Below are 22197 nucleotides of genomic sequence, written 5' to 3'. Positions count from 1 at the left end.
ACCATCCGGAATTACCCCATAAGGAGACACCGTAGCTAAGATGGCTTTGAATGTAAGCATAGTATATGCTCAGAAGGATGTCAGGAGTAACACTGCTCTTTAGAGATCTCAATAAAAAGAGCCCCTTTGCTAGTTTGGTGGCTACATTGTCAATATGATTACCCCATTTTAAGTCAGTTTGTCAAAATATGCCCAGGAACTTCAAAGCACAGATTTCTTTCCTTTTTGGTGACAAACTAAGTGCTAAGTCCTGCACCTTCCCAGCATTCAAACTTAACTTATTAGCACAGCACCAGTCTACAACTATTTTTGTCTTATCTACTAGGGTGTTATGAGCCTCCATAATACTACTCTCCCTGACATTTAAACCCAAGTCATCTGCGAATAAAAAACCTATTTACATTGGAATTAGCTAAGTTGTAGATAAGTCATTAATATATCAAATAAACAGCATAGGCCCAAGATAGATCCCTGTGGTACACCACGAGGGACTGGGAGAGACTTAGAAAAATTTCGATAAGTACATACAGCCTGCTGTCTACCCTCTAGGTAGGATTAAAAAAATTAACAGCTAAGTTGTCAGACAAATAAAAATCCAGCTTATTTACTAAAACACAGTGGTCTACAGTGTCAAAGGCCTTGGACATATCAAACGATCTAAAAACTACTTTTTCATTACGTTCCAAGCCTTTGTAACAATCACTAATCAAAGACGAGACTGCCTTAACTGTGCTGTGTTTTGGTCGAAAACCAAATTTACTTTTAGACAAGAGTTCGTTTAATTCAAGGTAATCAGTTAATTGTATATGAATCAGGCGTTTAAAGACCTTTGACACTATAGGAATAATTGAAATAGGCTTATAATTAGCACAAAGATGTTTTGGACCTTTCTTATGAATAGGCACAACCTTACTAATTTTTAAAATATCAGGAAATACCCCTTGAGTAACATAAATATTTAAACGACAAGTTAAAACCTCACAAATGTACACAGAATAAAGTTTTAAAATCTTAGAATTTAAACCACAAAAATCAAGAGATGAACTACTGCTTAAATTGTTAATAGCTTTATACACTTCTACTGAGAATTTTCTAATGGTAAAACTAGGCTTAAACAAAAAATCTTTTATCTCACTTTTTAAGTTAAATCTATTTAAATAAAACTTATGGTCATTAGTACTTACAGTAACATTATTGCTGATCTCCTGCACCGATTCAACAAAATAATAATTTAAGTGTCAAGAGATAATATGCTTGGCAGAGTAACAGGCCTACTATTTGACCCTTTATTTTCATTTATAATTGACCAAGCAGCTTTGGTTTTATTATTTGAACTATTTACAATTTCATTGTTGAAAGCCAGCTTGGCTTATAACTTTAAAATTCTCTAATCATTCCATTTGGATCACTAGAGTTGTTAAGAAGATAATAAAGCTCATCAAGATCACGTTTCATTGAGACCAGACCCTAATGATACCATTTTGAATTAGGATTTCTTTTTTTTCATACAGCTACGTTTCAGGGGGATTGAACAATCTACGGCCCACAAGTAATCAAAAAAAGGTTAAACTTATCATTAATACCTACATAACAATAATAAATTTCAATCCAGTTTTATTTGTACAGATAGTAATGCAATATTATATTTATTGTAAAGAAAATATACAAGACCATTATTTATTGCAATTACAAATTAAATACATAATGATATTGTATTCAATAACTTAAGTAAATTATTCATAGTCTAGCATGCGCAATGTTTTTAGTAATGCATGATTAGTGGTTGTCAGGGAGCCCTGACAGACAGAGGGCTCATTTCTTCCGCTACTGCACTCTTGGGCCCCATACAGTAATTTACACGTTTACAGCTGTTCCTACTCCTAGTACAAGTACTTGGACTTGTTTTGCAGTAACAGTTACTGAACTATGTAACTGTGCAATTTTATGAGCTCTCTTTGGTGTATGAGATTCAAAATCAGCAATGGTAGAATTTATACTCGGTCACTGAAAGTATCGGGTAGGCTACAAGTAGAAACCACAAGAAACAGTACGAACTAACCCACTTTCGTAATTGCTGAGTGCCGATGAAGTTGAAATATTTAGTATTTTGAACTAAATTGAAATATACGTGCAGTGTCATGTATTTCATAAATTAAAATAATTATAAAGTTTGAATACATTTGATTATGATTAATTTCTAAGTATAAATATAAAATGTTTAGTGAAAACAGATTATTAGGTAATCGATTATTTTTAAATAAAATGCTCCTGGTGGGGTAGGTCCCGTCCATTTCCCCCATCAATGCGCATCTGGATAACATTTGTTTTACTTGGTAGGAGATGGGTGTTTTAGTTAGTTAACAGCAGTGTGTTAGTTTACTACCAAAATATAAATAACATAATTTTATGTAGATTACCCTATTATCTATATTATTACTATCTATATCTAGACTATAATCCGTTTTGAATGGGCATTTAGACCAAACTCACGGTCTGTATAGTTTTACAATTCATCTTTATAAAGGACCCCAGAAGAGTCTTCTTAAACTTATAGTTTCCTGTCGGTTCGTCACTGAGATTTATAGGCTCGGAACTAGATATATAAGTTCCTCTTGGTCCTAGAAAGATTTATATCGGTTTTAGAGTAAAATTAATGGTAATAACAATATTCATATTGTCACTTTTTTAATGGTCTTATATTGGTTACCTTGATGATATCGAAGAAATCGCTGGATAAACACATTATTTCAATCATGACCGTAGTAAAAACATTTTATCGTGCTACATAGATTTAGAAATACATTTTATGAAGTTACTTAATTGAAATGATTGCTAAGACTTTCGTTACATTATGTCGGGTCCTTTGATACTACGTTATCGGATTTTTACATTGCATTTTCTTTTTTTTAAGTTTGTCTCTTCTGAATCTAACAAGACGACAGCAATTTTTAACATTATATGTTACTATTTGGATTTGATTAAATATTCATAAACTAACTCTGCTTCACATAAGTGTCTCTAAACAGGGTTTATCAGGTGAATATTTAGTTCAAAAATATTATGTTTAGACATAATTACTAATGCTAAAACTAATAAATTAAGTTAGAGAGATTCTACTGTTACCCGGAGTCTGTTTGCGTGCCTACCCATAATCTATTACCGTCCGTCACTTTCCAAGTAGATGATCAGTTGGTCCAATCACCTGTTTTTGTGGGAAATGTTTTTCTGGCTCAAGGCTCAGTTGGCTCAGGGCTCAGTAAGATTCACTATTTAGACCTGGATGGACAGGTAGGTTAGGCGACTAGGTGAATCATTAAGTAACGAGATTATGTCAGGTGCGCGTTATTCATTTATTTAAATTACAGCGTGTGTATGATTATTTAACAAGAGTATTATTAGTATAGTGCTTATTCATGGAATGTCTTGGGCAATTCAGTGAAGTTTCAACATAATTTTTAATGTGGATGTTTGTAAACAAACTAACAAAGAGGGCTATTAAGAGTAGGTAAATCAAGATATCATTATATCACTCATTATTTTGGCTATGTAATAAATTTTAGCCATTCATAAAAAACTATATTAAATTAATGGGTCATTCCATATCAAATCAACACAGGTTATAAACATGACCACCTCAGAATTTGATATCACTTATATGAAGGCATTCCTCATATAAATTAAGCAATTCTTCCCAAAATATTTCAAACAGTTTTTAAGTTATCGTTTATTTTAAAAATAGCATTTAAAACAGAAAAATGACAATGCTCACATATCTCTTGCGCGATTAGAAGTAAAGCTATGGTGATTTCAAAATATGTTAGTTGTGGTTTTTTGGTTTTTGTTTTGTAGCTTTGAAACAGTTTTAAATATTTTTGGGAGAATTGGCAATTTTATTAATATACATGAGTATTACCTTCAGAAGTGCGGAGTGGCGCTGGCACCACCAAAGCCCTCACTGATGGCCAGAGGAATTTCTTATCAGTATTTTCCCAACCTGAAATCACATCTTAGATCGTACAACGTGATCTGACATTGGAGAAGTTAGACGATCGAGGATGTGACCTGAGGTGGGAAAAAACCATAAATGCCGCTGGCCATCAGTGGGAGCTTCGGTGGTGTCTGCTACCACACACTTCTGCTGAAATAAGAACATCCCTCAAGATAGTATCCAAATTCAAGCCCAGATTACGTGAGTGCTTGTAAAGGTTATCTTTAATTTTTTATATTTATAATATGTACATATGTATATCCAATAGCAAATAGAAGATAAGGACTTCATAGTATCCAATAACTGTGTTGTACAGTGAAAATATTCGAATTAACCTGTTTATAATTTTAGCAGTCTATGTTATGTCATTGCTCAAACACCATGCACATGCCTTTGTTTTTTAACTTTGTTTGAATTAATTTGAGATAATAATGTCAAACTGAGTTACGTTCACAATCAAAACATTCGACAATAGCAATTGAATAACGAGTGTAGGCCGCTTATTAAAGTCTCCCCTAACAGAGTAGACATGTCTGACAGCTTTTAAATTGTTCTAATTGTGATTCGATATTATTGATTATTTAAGTATTGGATGCTTATTATATTGCAGTAAGATGTTTCCAACTCAATGCAGTTTTCACTTCGGAACAGGAGAACTCACAGGAGCAAGATCTTGTGAATATGGAGGGTGCTCTGACACAGGAATAACTTATCTGCTAAAAACTGCTTCACAGAGAGTGCATTTTGAGCTGATGCATTGTCCTGAAGCCATGAGTTATTCTTTCAAAAGTCTGATTTGTCTTCCTTACTCTTCCCCTCAACTTGATTATCGTTTCAATGTTTTATTTATGATTACACTTTGTCCTTCAGGTATTCATTCAATTATAATAAATAGTCTTGATGTCAAAAAGAAAACAAAAATTCCTTTGTCGGCATTGTTTCATTCTTGGTTATGCAGGGATATAATATATATATACGTGTGTGTGTGTGTGTGTGTGTGTGTGTTTATGATTTTTTTAAATATCGCATTCACTATTTATCCAGAATAATCAAATTGAAGATAATTTTACCATGAACATAAATATATAGCCCCACCTACCTACCAAACCTTATATGGTGGTGATTTTGTATTTTTACCTTATATGTAGTATAAGGTTTTTTCAGGATTCAGGATCTTCAGAAAAAAACTCAAACTGATTATTTTTTACTTATTTCCATTTGTGATATAAAATAATATTTACATGCTTATTGTTATTGGCGTTTTGTACTGGGTTGAGATAGAAAGCTCTAGTTTCCACTGTTCTTCTTTTATCAAGACCTTTCCAATGAAATGTCACTTAATGGGTCTTTACATTTACACATTTTTAGCCCCCCCCCCAAATCCCATTTTGGGCAAATGGCCAAAGTTGTAACAGTGACTAAAAAGTTCACTTCTATTACCTATATAGGTGTCCCGAGTTCCATACCTCCATCTTTATTCATCAAAGACTAAACACAGTGTATCCATACTTTTAACTCGCACTGTAGGGCCTATATATATATATATATATATATATATTCATATCTATTATTAGTTTTGTTTTATTTTCTATTTATTACTATTCACTCATATTTACACTGTGTTAATGGAAATACACAGTTTTAATTAAGTTTGTGTAGTTTAGTTTTGATTTTTCTTGATCCACCACCTCATGCACGAGTTTTACAGAACTATTATGAAATTTTCTGAATAAGAATTTAGTTTGATAATTCATAACATGTAATTTCACAGGTGTGCAACAATAATGGAGGCACGAAAATCAACACTTTTTGAACTGTCCAAAGAGATAAAAAGTGAATTTCCTCAAAATGTTAAACCTCTAGAAAATCAAGTGGCTGGACATTCATTTAAAGATGGTTGTAGTACAATTGGTAAGTGTTATTGATAAGATCATTTGCCTAAAAGTTATGTAGTAAATTAACTATGTGATGAAAATAAATTGTAGGCCTATATTTGTGGTAGTAGATCTATCATAATACAGCCCACAACACAAATGTCTGAGAATTAAACTTAAATAAAAAGACATTTACCTTTCATTTATGACACAACGACTATGGACTGTGAAGATCTCATAATCAAACAGCAGTTGAACTGAATATTGTAAGGTGCACGTTATTAATAAAATGTTCTGATTTACAATAGATTCAACTTTCTATCCATTTAGAAGTATCTAAGCCAATGTTGAACAGTAATGTCTGATATAGTTTAATCACATCAAGTTGTAGTAAACAACTGCTCAATATAAATCATCATTTCAACATCTTGTAAATCCAATTAGTCATTTCATTGCAACACAATTGGAGTGATGTAAAATAAATAGGCTATCAGAAACATTGCTTTTTCATATCAGTGCTTTCATATGTTTATATGTTTTAAATGTGTAATATCAAAGTAAATAAACAGTTTATAGTATATAGCTGACTCAAACTTTCTTCAGTTACAGTACAGCAACAAAATATTCTTATAGTGCTTTTGGTCATTCCAGCTGCAACTGAACATAATCAATTTTATCAATTGCTCCAACCTTGCTAGCCTTATTATAAATAAATGAACTTTTCCAGGAAATCACTGACATGGTCAGGGGCTTACTTAGAAAGTTAAATCGGAGGGAGGGAATCATGTAGAGAGTTAAGAGTGTGTGTATACGAAAGAAAGAAAACACTGTTAAAGTCATGTATACATGTGTGTTGACATGATGCTAGAATTATGAAAGGTTTTAGTTGTATATGACCGAAAATACTCATAAGATTTAGGTCACACTAGCCTCGATTGCATTGGAAATAACCTGAATATTGTCAAAGTTATACTAGCTTTATCAGCTAGCTGCTTTTGGCTCTAAAAGAGATTAGGACTCGCATGTAAATGAGGATTTTATGGCAGAAATGCTTTGTGGTAATAACTAGTTCTGGCACATAGATAGCATTGCCCAGGGTAATCTTTTTCTTCAATTTGTAAATCTTTTTTAAATCCTCATATCTGTATTTTGATAAATGTAATTGAATTAATTTTGATTTACTGATAACAAAATATTTTGTTATTATTGACAGAATTTTGAAAGCAAAATATTTAACCCTTAGAGTATTTGATGGGATCATATGGAAAAAACTTTCTCCTTACACGTGTTAATCACAAATATATTTACACATATGCAGACACTGTATTTTTGAGTGAGTGTTTGTCGGATAATCCTTTCATATAGCGTGTAATTGTATTTCATGATGTTGGGTTCAGTATTGCTTGTTTAGCTGTTAGCTGGCTTTTGTGTGTTTTTTTTTTCTCCTGCTAATGTTAGTATGTACTGTCCCCCACCTTCCTCCAACATCTCTCCTGCCATCTTCTCCCCTGCCGCGTTCTCCATATTACCTTCTCCCCCACCGCTTTACCCCGGCCTCACACCACCCTTTCCTCTGTAAAGTCCTACTGAGTCTTCACTTGATAGCTTTATCCGAATGCTTGTTTGAAGCAACATGCTTGTCTGTTTAGTTTTGGACTCACTTTTGAAAATAAGTGTTTAGAATAGGTTCTAAAGGAGCCAGCCCTAACTTTTCTGATAATGTTATAGATTGACGGAACAAATCATTGTCTGAATGAATGTGGACATAAGCCTAATCACCAAACGTTTGACGAGTATAAAGCCCGAAATAATTTCCACCAGAGCTAATGATGTGTGTATATGCTTGTTATATTTATTTATGCCTATTAGGTACAAATAAATTATTTAGTGCAAACTATCGATATTTTAAACACATTGGATATTAGATATTCTAGATCTTGCTGTGGCATATTATAACCAACAAACAGTTTTGTACTTTATATGCAGTGAGTCTGATGGGGGTGCTTTGCAAATTATTCTTATTGCTCATTTTTTAAGGAAATATATACGTAGTATTCACCCACAATAATAATAATAATATTTCATAGCTAATAATTCAGCAAGGAAGCATAAAAAGTAATCATTTATATGCTGCATATCCCTGTATGTAAAAAAGTTTATAAAGGAAACAAATTCCTTTGCGTAATTCACTGTAATCTGTCTACCATGTAACACATAGCACTTGGTTTCGGTGCTAAGCATTCTATGTGCTGCTGCCATCTTAAGTCACTGTTAATGGGGTGACCAGTGTTACGATATTATCGTATAAGTATGATAATTTCATATACCAGTACAATATATAATAGTCTTATTGTACGTTGGGAGAACCGTAATAAAAAGTTTGAATCTTAGAGTTCTCTTGTATGAACAATCTGTTAAAAATGTATATTAAGCTCCATCATAGTATTTTGCTTTATCTCTCTGTTTTATAAAGAATTTGAATAACACATTTAAAGTAGTTGTTATTCTATGGTCACGTAAAATAAAAGAGTGAACCAAGAGCAGCACTTCTCTTAAACCTCTCCCCTACGCGCAGAAACAGATGCAACGACAGTCAATATCAATTGGTGAACTAATCGTCTTGTCGCTCTCTTGTACAGAATAGTTGCTGGAACTGTTGGAATCATTAATGTAACAATGGAGGAAAGAATTGATATAAATGATAACAAAGTATTTCTTTAGATCAATCTCCCTTTATTTTGTTATATACTTGGTATTTTGAGCATGCTTTCCCTGCACATAATTAAATTTTTTGTTGTAGTTCCCTAAAAGACTGTATTGTATTACATGTTTCCCCTGTAAATAAATAAATCAACATTGGTGCATTTCCAATCCAGAATAAAATAAACTATAAAAGTTAAGTGTAACTTAATTTATTATGTAAACATAATTTATAACTGGTTGTAAACATATGTCAACCCTACTTGTTACCAAAATATTTTGTACCCTCATCTAACACTGAGCTTGCTCTCTCAGGTTGAAGAAATGGAACACTGTCTATTAGTTTTATAATACTATATTAAAGAAACAATATTTTTAAAATGTTCAAAGGTAACAATAAAAACTAGCTAAACTATCGTGGCTGTTTGAAAATTAAATCATAGCTTTTATAGGGATAAATAATATAAACCATCCTGGTATTCAGTAATACCCTACTTAGTGGGTGTGAGTACTATTTGATCAATGAATTATAAATGAATAGGCATTAGTTGTTTACAACATAAAGAATTATTGTCAGTAGAAACTGAATTTTGCAGGTATGCTCAAAGATGAAGAGGGTTATGTGTTCAAACCGATAAACAAACCTGAACTTGGGAGAAGAGAGGTCTTGTTTTATGAAACTGTAATGAACTCAGAACTGGAAGTTATCAAAGAACTCAAACAGTTTGTGCCAGAATATCTTGGTACTGTGGAATTAGCGGTTAATGGCACAAGTGAGTATTATCTTGTAATTTCTGTATGAAACATTAGCAATATGGATTGTGAGATGTAGTAGACTAAAAGATCATTTATGTCCAGCCCCTGACTTACAATAATCAATCAAACAATTATGTATCTTCCTTTTATCATTTCAGATGATCAGTCTGTATGAGATAACCTTTAATCTATGTCAGAGCATTATGTGCTTTTACAGGAGTCCCAAATCTCTAATCATTTAAGATATTGGTTATTGGTTTAAGATATTACAAATAGAAACCAATATAGGCGTCATCTCCAAAATTACAACATCAAGCATCCTACTGGCCAGCGGCTATGTCATCTTCGGATCTAAGGCATATTTGACCATTAAATAAGACTTTAATCAGACAAAAATTATATCTATATGTCCCAAAAAGGTATTGAAATTTTTGATAAACTTCAACACTTGACTTTAGTAATTTATTATTTTATAGCAGTTTAGAAAAACACTTGTAAATCAGCCAAAATGGACTTACCAGTGTAGAAGTTACTAAATAGCCAATCGGAAGGTTAAAGAAAATTACAACATAAATTTTTTTCATTTAAACTAGATACATCAAAATATAATAAATTAAATAATACTGGAAGTAACGTATTGCAGAAATAATACTAGAAGTAATGTGTTGCAGCATTTGATTTTATTAAAAGATTTTTTTGTTATTCTATCTAGCATGTTGGATTAATTAAACCATATCAATGCACAGTGAAAATTAACAGTTATGTAATATTATGTTATGTTGGTATTTCACATTTTTAATGAAATGAGTAATGGAAATATTTAAATTTTAACTAAACATATTAGTTTTTTGGTGTTTTAAAGATTTTTAAATATGGTTTTCAATGATACCGTATAGAATTCCACCCTGAACAGCTTGTTTTATTAACTGTTACTGGTTTTACAAAGGAAATATTACCTTTTTTAAACTAATATTTATTAACAGGAAGAAGTGTAACTATTTGATTTTGGTATCGTCTTCCTGTTTTTCATAATCAAGGAATAAACAATTTGCCTGACAAATATAACCAGATATTTTCAAGGTTTGCTTGTTTGTCAATGGACTGGCAATTAGCATGCCTTGTTTGTTATTCAACTTGCTCAATTCCTAACTGTTTGTCTGGAGACTGTCGTGAGACTTTCTAATTGCCTTATCTACACAGAAAAACCTATCTGCTTCGTACCTGAGTGATACAAAATTGATATTTATGTCTGTGTGTTCAAGTTTATTTAAATCCATTGTCCAAAAGAAAATATAAAGCAAAGATAAACATACTGAATCCTGAATAATTATACCTTACTAGCGGACCCGGCGCGCTTCGCTGCGCATTTCAATAAGTTTCCCGCGGCTTCGCACGCAATTTCCCGTTGAAAACAGTACACTATATTCACTTATTCATTTTCTATCACATTCTAAACATTGCTGAGATAATTGATAGTCGTTCCTTCGTGAGCTTCTTGGGCGCATTATGAAGGTATGTACCACATTCCTGATACTTCTGTCAAAAAAAAACAACTAAGGTTGATTTTATAACATTCTTTATATTTGTAGCCAACGTAAGATAGTAATTATGATATCTGCATTGCTCTTCTGATCAAGCATGAGCATGGTTTATATTAAATAAATATTGCAGTTAAAGGTGAATTTTTACGTCAAATTTGAATTGTATTATCTGGATAGTAAAGTCTATGTTTAACAGTGATTGCAGAAACAGTTTAAACAAAATTTGTCGTTTCTCTTAAGCTTACTCTATGCTTTAAAACTATAAGTGTAGTAATTAAATTATATATAAATATATTTTTTTGTCGCATTATATATGTTTACAAAGAACAGCTGATTAAAAATTTGAAAAGACTCTTTCACTTAATAACATATGTTTGCTGCAATGCATTTCTTACGGGTATTTCTGTAACCAGTGGGGCGGAATCCTGAATCGGGAAAGGGATAAAAAGTATCCTATAACCTTCTACAGATCAAGACGAACAAATTTAAAAAAAAAATTAGGCGAATCCGTCCAGCCGTTTGTGAGTGATGCTGTTACACACGAACAGTTTCATTTTTTATATAATAGATTGTTAGTTACATTTAAATACAATTTATTTATTTTAATATAACTGGAAATATAAAAATATTTAGTTTAAGTTCAATGTAAGTAAGGTCCAAGGGGAATATATTGAATCACATTCACATTGACACATCTAATTGCAAAAATATCATAAAAAATAAAAATTCAAGTGACACTATTCTTGAGGAATAGTCTTGCAATAGTCCTAAACATTCACAAGATCTTGAAAACAACGATAAAAGTATTTAAAAAGATGAATGATGCAAGTTTATTGGAAAATTAAAACTTACGAAAAGAAATGAATAAATTCAAATGTGAACATGAGAAGGCCAATTTCAAACTCGACATAATGAGAAATTCTTGGCTAACATTGACATTCTCACAGATTACTTTGACATCCTTACATTGAAAGTTATTGGTAGTGACATTTCAATTTATTTAATGAATCCTACTCTCACAAATGCAATAAAAATATAACTGAAATTTCATTGATTTCATTGATCCTGAATTTAAATGGATCCTTATACTTGCATGATCAAGATTTTGTCAATATGTGTCAGAAAATGACTGTGTTGACATAAGCAAGGAGGATGGTACTCATCGGTGTACACACCCAAGCATAATGAGAAACACAAAAAAATTGTTGCTGAAAAATTTGCTAAAAATGTTAAGCTTGAAAGAAGTTTACACCTTGGTCTAAACAGGCCACAGCAAGACTATTTGTTTGATTTTGGAATAGACGCTCTGGCAGCAGTCAAATCTATCATCCTTAGCATCAAGTGAAGGGAATATTGATGATATTGTTTTTCCTGTATTGGACTGTGTGGATATCATAAATAAATAAATGTTCATACATTGCCTGCACTGTAGTTATTAGTTTCAACATCATTAGAGATACTTAAGTATTTTTAATGTTGAAGACAAACTTGAGAGAAACCTCTGGTACAAAATTGAAATCCAACACCAAATTGGATGAAGACGGTCCCTGGATCAAGATAAATAGAAAGGAGACTTAAAATATTAATGTACAATACAAGAAGATTGGAAATAAGTGTTGTGGCTTGCCAATGAGTAATACCTTTGCTGTTTTATCTGACTCAGACAAGGCTGAATCACAAACAAGAATCTGAAAGAAGTTTGTTTACTTATAATATTTCTAATACATGGAGAAGACGTAACACCCTATTATAAAATGTTGACAAAACCAGTAAGATGAAATAGATCACACAGAGTTCTTATATTGTTTGACAGCCGTCAGAACCATCTTGGAGACACCTTTGAGGTAGTGTTTGTGTTCAAGCCCAATGTTTCAAAATAGTTTCAAAATGTGGTTGACAATATAGCTGAACTAACAGAGGATTCTACAGAAAAAGACTATGTCACGATTATTCTGGGAGGAAGTAATGATATTTGTGCAAATATTAGCCAGCCAAGACTGGGGATTTATGTACTCGTATCAATAATTTTAAACACTAATGTAATTATTCCTAGTGCGCTCTGACAGTTTGATAGCCCATTACTTCAAAAAGAATATTGCAGGATTTAATAAAATAATAAACAGATAAGTTGTAACGAATAATGTTTGACGTTTGTTTTTGGCGATGGAAGGATTGTGAAGGAAACAGGATTTTTCCGGACATTTACCATCGTTCAGTGTTACAAAAGTAACATCTATTGACAATATCTTGATCATGCAAGTCAACAGTGCTGCGTATGACTTGAAAAATAGCAATATGCTATTGATGACTGACAAAGTGAAATTTTCCAAAAGTGATCGAACACAACAAAGACTTTATTTCAAGAAAATCCAGTGATTTAAAGATTATTGTATTAAATTATTTAAATTAAATGTTAAAATTATATTAAATGAACACAAAATTAAAAATTGAAATTGTAACTTCACATGAGAGCAAGGACTTTTTATCTATAAGTAAATTTAAAGTTTCAGCTCATAATTTAATTCCATCAGATAGGAATTCCTTATTTATCAGAATTAAAATGGATAATAAACTGTACACTAGTATTATTAATTTAAATCGAAATGTTTTTTAATTACTACAAAACGTTTATTATTACATACAACATATTATTGAGTAAAAGAAGTTGTATTTAACAATATATACAGTAGAACCCCTCATATCCGGCCTCGGTTTTACCGCACCTCGGTTTATCCGGCCACTTCCCGGAAGCCAATATCGAAATTTATTTACCACGGCTTGCAGACGCGCAGTTGCACACACTAGTCTCCCACAACTCTTGCGTTATTTTGGTGTATCTATTTGTTTACATTTTCCTGTGTTGTCCTCAGTTGAGCTAATAGGTTTAACCTGTAAACAGTTCGTTGATTATTTCCAGTGCGGTTAGTACAGTACAGTACAATTGTTTTGTTTCGTCAAGTGCTGTGAACTGTAGGTTGGTTTATCCGGCTGAATCGTTATCCGGCCAAGGGCTCGGTCCCGTGGTGGCCGGATATGAGGGGTTCTACTGTAGTTGTACTTTTTTTGCTAATAAAATTTGAATCGAATTGTTTCTATAATTGTTCCATTTCTCTTTCATTACTTACTACTTGATTTATTCAATTTATTTTGTATTTTATTATTATTATCTTTTATATAATGGGTTTTTTCTACTTCTAGTTGCATATTAAATTTACACAAATACAATTGTTATGGGAATAATATTTGGTTGGGCTAATATGATGAACTTCTATGTTATGTTTAAGATGCTCAGTTTCTGAAACTCAGGAATGCTACAAGAGGATATCAGAAACCTTGTGTGATGGATGTGAAAATAGGACGACAAACTTGGGAGCCTGGTGCACCAGTCAGCAAGCAACAAAGAGAACAAGTAAGAGTAGAAAAAATATGGGTCTCTACATTACAATGTAAATTATATTGTTCTATGACGTCTGTGCAATTGGTAAACAGATATTTTTCTAAGTTAGTGGTCAATAAGTTTCTAATACAAAAGTGTTTGACACTCATTTCTCACAAACTTATCAATATTCCGCCAAGCCATTTTTCAAACTTTGAAACAAAAAAAGTCACTGGGGGCCAAATCAGCGAATATGCTGGATGTTGCAACATATTGAACTTAAATTCAGCTGTTTTGGCCGCTGAAACCTTTCAGGTATGCACATTCGCATTGTCCTGGTGAAAGAGGTTTTTTTTCTTGGTGTGTAGACACTTCCATTGGTCATCAAGATCGATGTTCGTTATTTGTAAATGAATGGCCATGTTTAAACACATTGACACAATTGTAAACTTTTGCAAATACAGGAGTAGATGTGCCATGAACTGCATCCAACTCAGATTTGATTTCTTGCGGCGTTAAGCCTTTCAAATAAAAATGTTTTATCACCACTTGAAACTCACTTTACTCCATTATTTTAGACAAACATAAATTCTTCACTTCAATTACAACAGCAACAAAACTATGGATCGAGCTGAAATTTTGACAGCTGTTTAGTCAATAATGCTGCTTACAAAAAAAAAAAAATGTTTTTTAATCCTACAAGTGCCATCTCTAGGATGTTCTATGGACTTACTGAACAACCCTTGTAATACATTTTTATTAACAATTTTCCATATAAGCAATAAATGTTCATTAATTTCAATTACTTATCTTCTCATTGACCTTTTCAACTAAATTGTTGTTAGTAGCAAATGGCCTAAGGCAGGGGTTCCCAAACTTTTTTGTACCACGCCCCCTCTGGTTATTTGGAGACCCCCCCACGCCCCCCTACACATTATCAATAATTGTACGTAGGTGAAAATTTAAACAAGTATTACATGAAAAACGAATATAATAACTGATACAAAATTTAACATTGTAACACAGATACATTTTCAATTTAAGGAAGGTGAAACAATAGGCCTACCTACTTACAAAAACAAAACATAAAATGTAATTTAGTGAGATGTTCGCTTGCATGTTCTGGATAAGCTGACAGATCCTGGGTTGAGTTTCAGACCAAGCACAGCGTAGGTCACTTTCGACATCAAGTTTGTTGCGGTACTTGGTTTTGATCGCCACAAGAGTTGAAAAACGCTTTTTCGCACATGTATGTTGTTGAAAAAGGCAAGTACATCCGAAACAGCTTTCCCTGATACACTGGGGTAAACTTTTAAGTACTTTAACCAAAAATGAGGGCTTGTCCGTATCTTGCAGCAGAGTCATTTTTTATTTCTATTCCCTCCTCTTGCAACTCTTCTGGCAGCAACTGTATGTCCATGTTGAACGGGTCAGTTGATAGTTTGTACAACTCCTCTGACAAGTTAGGAAAGTACCTGCTGAACTTCCTCCTTGAGGTTCTTCAAATGGTCAATTATCAAGTTTTTCAAAAGCGGTCCTTCAAAAACGTCCTCAAAACATACTTCTTCTGAGACTGACACTACTTTGCTGAAACTTGAATAGTTGCTGGGGTTCATTGACACTTTACGTATCCAAAGTTGTAGTTTCTCAACGTACATCTTGATGGCATCCCGATGTGTTACTAATATTTGAGTCTGCACCTTGCAGTCTCAAGTTTAGGTTATTTAACGTGTCAAAAAAGTCTGATAAATAGGCCAAAATCACTTGGTTCCCAGGGTTTTTTGAACTCTGCACTAAGCTCGTTTTGTTTCTGCTGTGCCAAAAACGTTATCACTTCATCACGGAGTTCAAATAGTCTTCCCAACATATTGCCTTTTGATAGCCATCGTACTTCTGTATGAAATAGCAGCGTTTAGTGATCACTTCCTAAATCTTCGCACAGAATTTTAAACAGTCGAGTATTTAATGCACTGTTTCTTAACATAGTTGACTACTTTAATACAAAGCTTTAAAACAGCATTGAGTTCGTTAGGAAGAGTTTTTGCTGCCAAGGCTTGGCGGTGAATAAAACAATGAATCCCAACCACATCAGCATTCTTCTCTTTGACCAACTGCACAATGCCTGAACGAGAACCCAGCATTGAAGAGAGCACCATCTGTGCATACACCAATAAGTTTTTGCCAAGAAAAGTTCGTGTTTCTTAAAAAAGTCTGATACTGCTTCCATCTCATCTACAGCTTTAGTAGTGGTCAACAGCTCAGTAGAAAACATCAGTTCATCCTTCATTCTTTCATTTTCAATGTAACGAACATATACAAGCAAATGAGAGCATTGTGCTATGTCTGTACTCTCGTCAAGCTGGATAGCAAAAAGCGGTGATTTTTTTTATTGCATCAACCACCTGGTTTTTAATGTCCTTGGCCATATCATCAATGCGGCGTTTTACGGTGTTGTCTGAAAGTGGTATTTGTGATAGCTTTTGCCTACTATCAGTTCCAAGGACAACATCGTCTGCTTTTAAAATGCACGGTTTAACAAGCGTTTCACCAATAGTGTGACTTTTCTTTTCCTTAGCAATAATAAGAGATAATTCATATGAAGCTTCAAGCACTTTTAGAGATGACTGAGCAGCAGATCCAGTGCTATATAACTTCATGCGCTCTTAAATTCTTAGATTTTGCAGCGGAAAAACTCTTTAGGTTTGTTCCTTTAAAGAGGCATGTTTGGTTGACAAATGTCTCAGAAGACGATTAGGCCTCATCGCGTCATTGCTTAATACCTCATAGCAAATAACGCACTGAGGGTGATCAACATTATCTTTAAGCAAGGAAACAAACCCATATTGAATATAATCATCAACTTGCGTTTCTTTGCCGTGTTCATCTTCTCTGATTCAGCTTCACACAGAACTCACACAACACAAAAACAATTACTCCAATTCAAACGTCGCAGCAATTACAGAACACCCACAATACAGCAAACACGCTGACGATAATTCACGGAAAGCACTGTTGGCACAACGGACTGGGCGAACGGACTAGTTACAACGCAAGCACTGAACAAAGTGCAAGGTTATTGACATTGGATTGAAGATGCAGTGGGGGTAGTGGTAGGCGGGCGTGGTAGGGGTGGAGGGGACACTCGCACTCACGCCAAGGCCAAATGGAGGTAACGGGTGGTGGGGGTCATGGAATGGCGGGAGGGGGAGTATTTATTATGAGGAAATTATTTTTGTAATTTTTTTTTATTTATTTCATTTGGGTGTCACGCCCCCCCTGGACTTTCTCCATGCCCCCCCAGTTTGGGAACCGCTGGCCTAAGGCTTTGTTTTTCTCGTGGACATAGAGTTGTCCATATGAAAATATGGCACAATTGTCTAATTGTGAATTGTGGCTGTTTCTTGAGTGTTCCTTTTATAAACTGTGTAGGCTATTTGTACAATAAACAATCAGAAAATAATTCTTCATAAGTAACGGAATTTTTCTATGTCATCAGCTACTTTAATAACTAGTATAATTTAATAAACTGGTTGAACATTTGAAAACTGTCTTAACACTTTCTTTGAAAATGAAAAAAACGTTACAATTGGTCTATAATTTTAAGTGCTTCCTACTTATTGATTTTGCAATCTTCCAATCCTTCTCAATCACCAGCGTATCATCCATCCTTGTAAGTTCTTAGTGTTCTACCTTAAACTGTGATTTAATATTTCTTAAATATTTTTTATGTCCACAAAGCTTGTAATATCCCATATCCAAGTTGGGGATCAAGGTAAATCAAACGTTAAATACAAAATAGAAATCTCTGTTCAAACCTAAAACTAAAATTATTTATGTAAATAGTTTTATTAACACTCTCCCAACAACCAGAAACCACTTGCTTTTGCCAATTATTATAATGTACGTATATCGATGTGATTCACTAGAAACAGGAAGAAATATTTTAAATCGTAAAACTGTTGTTTCTCTGTGTCAATTGTGACATCACAGAAATACAATGCAAAACGATTTTTTCACCTTGGTGTAAGCTAGGTCCGGTATTAGTGCATTCATTACGCATTTACTGTTTATAGTCATATTTCATGGCTATAAGTAAGTCAAATACATTTAATAAATCTTTTATAGGCTAGAAATGTCTGAAAACTTGTTTGATGTCTGAATGACGAGGCAGTTGCTAGCTCAGGTTGCTGACTGAGGTGAGTCTGGCAATCAAAACAGATATATAAATAAATCAATATATATCATAATATGAATACAACAAGTTAATAAACCAAATCATTAAATTTAGCATACAATAGTATCTCTATTTTTCTATTATAATTTTTGTTTTACACATTTTTATGTGTCTATGGTTACAGATAGTGCATTTTATGCATGCCTTAGACGAGCTCCCAGTCTTCCTTAAACATTTTGTGCCACTCAAAAACTCTTGTGCAGCTTAATACATCATCTCTATAGTCAGTTTAATGAGTTCAAGGTCTCGGACGCAAATTTCCTGAGTTTAAAGCATAACTTCACAGTGTAGCATTGCTCGACAGTCCGCTCCATGTTGTCACGATGACACCATAAAAAATCACACGTCACAAAAATCCACTTCCTGCCTCAATGCATGCCCACAGGCGACTGAATTAAAGTGCGTCTGGGTTATGGGGACCCCTCTAGACTGATGGGTGGGTCCGCTCCGTTGAGGATACAGCGAACCCGTTCTGATACTTACTGAACAGATCCTCTAGCACAGCTTTCTAACCAAGAGGTCATACATTTACTTCTCAGGGAGATCGATAAATATTTACAAAAATAATGTGTTTGAACCGTTTTTTCCCTTAAAAGCATTTAGTGTAATCAATTCAAATAACGTTGGCGCAGAAAGAAACTCCTTAGAAAAAAAACTATTACTTTTATAAAATAATTGCTGGTAAGCTAAAAAAAGCAGGTTAGGAATTCCATCATTTAGATAATTGCTTATTTAGAAGTCTCCATCAAACTTTTCAAATATCAATATTATATTTATTTACTGGCCAAATGATACTCACCTAGGTATTTATTATATATTTATATTTCAGTGTTTTGTTTTGAAGGTGTATTTTAAATCATTTTTATTCTCTTTTCTTAGGCAAAATATACACAATGTAAACAACAGTGTGGCTTTTGCATACCTGGATTTCATGTTTACAACACAAAGAGTGGAACAACTGAGAAGTATGGAAAAGATTTTGGGAAAAACTTGTCAAAAGAAAACATTCCTGAAGGTAACTAATTTTTAAATAAAAATAAAATTTATTGTAAGTAGGCTAAGGTAGATTAGTTGGTGCAGGAAAATCTGACTTACCTATTACAAATTAGAAAATTATACCTAGACTTATTCTTGATAAAGAAGCAGATGTTGGACCATAAGCACAAATATTTTAAATGGATTGAGAAATCTGTAAATATTTATCAGCTAGTCACTGTTTACTTCATTACCTTTGAACTATAACCTTTTGTGTGTGGATGTGGATATATTTCCTTAAGACTGTTTTTGTAGTGGGTGGTTTGAGGGTTTATCCACAAAATCAAAGAAAAACAATACAAATTTTTAAAATGTAAGACTACTTAAAACTGTATTCATCAAAGGTAATTTACGAAAAGATAAATAAAAACTCTTAAAACACGAATCAAATGACTATTTTTAAGGGAAATTTGACCTTAATCTAAAAATTTAGCATACCATACTTTGCTGAGTTTTGGCTTGCCTTTTTTTAGCCATCTTTCACTGTTATTTTTTTAAACGTGTAAAAAATGTGTTTTTGTAAACAAAATTTTCCGAGTCTAAAGAGCTTGATCTATTTTGCACATTTTCAGTTGTCCACGCAGATTTAAAAATATACTTCCAACAATTTTAACCATTTTACAGCATTATTTCTGTTTATAAAGGTAACTCAATATGTAAAATTGTTTTGTCAAACTGTATTGTGGTTTTGTTTTTAAGTAATTTATTTCTTTGGTAGATTTATTTAACTAGTTACTTCTCTACATTTTTTAATTGTGTAAGATTAGATCATTGAAATAAGCCATACAATGGTAGTCAAACGTAATGTGTCTTAATAATCAAGCAACTTGAATATTAATTGTGTTGTGGAATGTTGACCAACTCACAAATTGTAGGCATTGTTGTGCTAATATATACTGTCCCCATGAGGAAATAGTTTTAGGTGGTTAGATTTGATAGTCATATTATATAAACATATAAATACAACTACTGTGCACAAAGAATTAAAAGAATTGTTGTGTTCTTTGTAAAAGAGTTGTCATCTGCATATGACAATGTTTCTATAATAGTTATAAAATACGCTTATGATGAATTGATTAAAGCAATAAAATATTTAATAAACTCATTTTTTATATAAAGTATATTCCTGGAGAAAGTAAAAATTACAAAAATTATTCCCATATACAAAAAAAGGAAAGCAACATGATATAAGCAATTATCATCCATTGGCATTATTATCCATTATTACAAAATATATGAAAAACCATTTACAACCAATTAATAATGCTTAGGAAATAATATTGAATTGTTGAAAATCAACGGATTCCGCCCAAAAAGTTTAGTCATAAATGTTGTGTCTCAGTTCACCGAATCTATCATTGACGCTATTGATGGTAAAAAAATGCACTAGGAATATTTAAAATACGATTTAAAGTTATTTAACAGTTTTAATTGAAGTCTACTAAGATGAATATGTCATTACTTATAATATAAACCTATAGTGTCTTAAAAAACTGACATTTAACATAAACACTTGACACCATTCTTGTACATAATGAACTATAAATAATAAAGATTAAAAAAAAATCAATTTATCCTTATATTGTTCTTGTTTTATTCTGTTATGTGCCATAATATTGTGCAAGAAGCATTTCTGTGACAACTGCACGTAACACAAGTAGTTCTGACGTTTTCTACTAGATGTCAGTACTTGGTCCTCTGTCATAAGTGTTTGCAGCTTGGTGATTTTGCTGTTGTTGCACTAAACAGCCAGTTACCATGTGTTGTTGCATGTCACCTATACTAGAGTATTTTATGGTTTTATTTCGAGTGTTTATTGTACCAAGGAAATATCCACCACACAAATAGATGATTGGCTTTTTTTTGCATGATGATGACGTAGGAAGTGGATATTACAAATGACTTAGTGGTCAAAACTAACAAAGATTTGAAAATGGAATTAAAAATAACTTTTTTTTTATAAACAGATTTTTTTTTATGTAAAAAACTCTACAAACCTGTCTCTGTAAAAAAACAGCAAAGCAATCTGCAAAACAACAAAATGTTGTACCCACATAACTGTGAAGTAAAAAAAAGGTATGTTTATATGTTTACACAATTTAACCCTGTAAATTAATTATAAGTAGTATCAAATGAGTAATATTAAATTATTATTTCCAGTTTTAACAAAATTCCTCAACTCTGCAAGTGAACAAAGCAAAAGTGTGGGAGAAGAGATGTTAGAGCAGCTGAACAGAATTCTGAGCTGGTGGCAATATCAGCGAATCTATCACATATACTCCAGTTCTCTGCTCCTTACGTACGATGCAGAGATATTGAGGACTCCTAGTGATCTACCATTGTGTTCAAGTGTGCGTGTAATACTCATAGACTTTGCTCATGTCTTTCCTGCAAATAATACTCTTGATTTAAATTATTTAAATGGTCTAGATAGTTTTGTACAAATATTTTCATCTGTAGTAAATAAATTATGACACAATTTCAAATTGTTTCTTTTGTTAAAATCCTACTAAATATATCATACCTTATGTGTAAATGCCTTCAATATAAATGGGACAGGTGAATTCAGGAGTAAACGTCTTCTTAATATATTTATTTTAGATTATTCCATGTACTACATTTTTATGTGTAAATTAAACAAACACAGATTTCTGACCCTAACAAATTTAAATTTAGAATCACAATAGTATTCC

General features: G+C 32.7%; 2 protein-coding genes across 5 annotated transcripts in view; one reads left to right on the top strand and one right to left on the bottom strand.

The window, feature by feature from the left end:
* The window catches only part of LOC124362586 (lysophospholipid acyltransferase 5), a 40377-nt gene extending 34141 nt beyond the window's left edge, over positions 1-6236 (bottom strand). Inside the window, exon 1 of the mRNA XM_046817226.1 lies at positions 6059-6236. The gene's annotated coding sequence lies outside the window, so the exon portion shown is untranslated. The remainder of the gene's footprint in view (positions 1-6058) is intronic.
* On the top strand, positions 3196-21985 carry LOC124362587 (inositol polyphosphate multikinase alpha). Of its 4 annotated transcripts, none has more exons than XM_046817230.1 (6): positions 3196-3288; positions 5760-5899; positions 9159-9335; positions 14144-14268; positions 19349-19484; positions 21665-21985. In XM_046817230.1, exons 1-6 carry the CDS (start codon positions 3281-3283, stop codon positions 21976-21978), a joined length of 900 nt encoding a protein of 299 aa, XP_046673186.1. In that variant the 5' UTR covers positions 3196-3280; the 3' UTR covers positions 21979-21985. The 4 variants fall into 4 exon arrangements, with proteins under 4 accessions (XP_046673186.1, XP_046673188.1, XP_046673185.1 ...); XM_046817232.1 differs by having other exon boundaries at positions 3237-3335; XM_046817229.1 differs by lacking the exon at positions 3196-3288 and adding an exon at positions 3295-3505.
* The last annotated feature ends 212 nt before the right edge of the window (positions 21986-22197 follow it).

Source organism: Homalodisca vitripennis, chromosome 5 (assembly GCF_021130785.1).
Source record: "Homalodisca vitripennis isolate AUS2020 chromosome 5, UT_GWSS_2.1, whole genome shotgun sequence".
Classification (NCBI taxonomy): Eukaryota; Metazoa; Arthropoda; class Insecta; order Hemiptera; family Cicadellidae; genus Homalodisca; species Homalodisca vitripennis.
The sequence above is the reverse complement of the archived record's forward strand: the minus strand, read 5'-3'. Positions and strand labels throughout refer to the sequence as shown.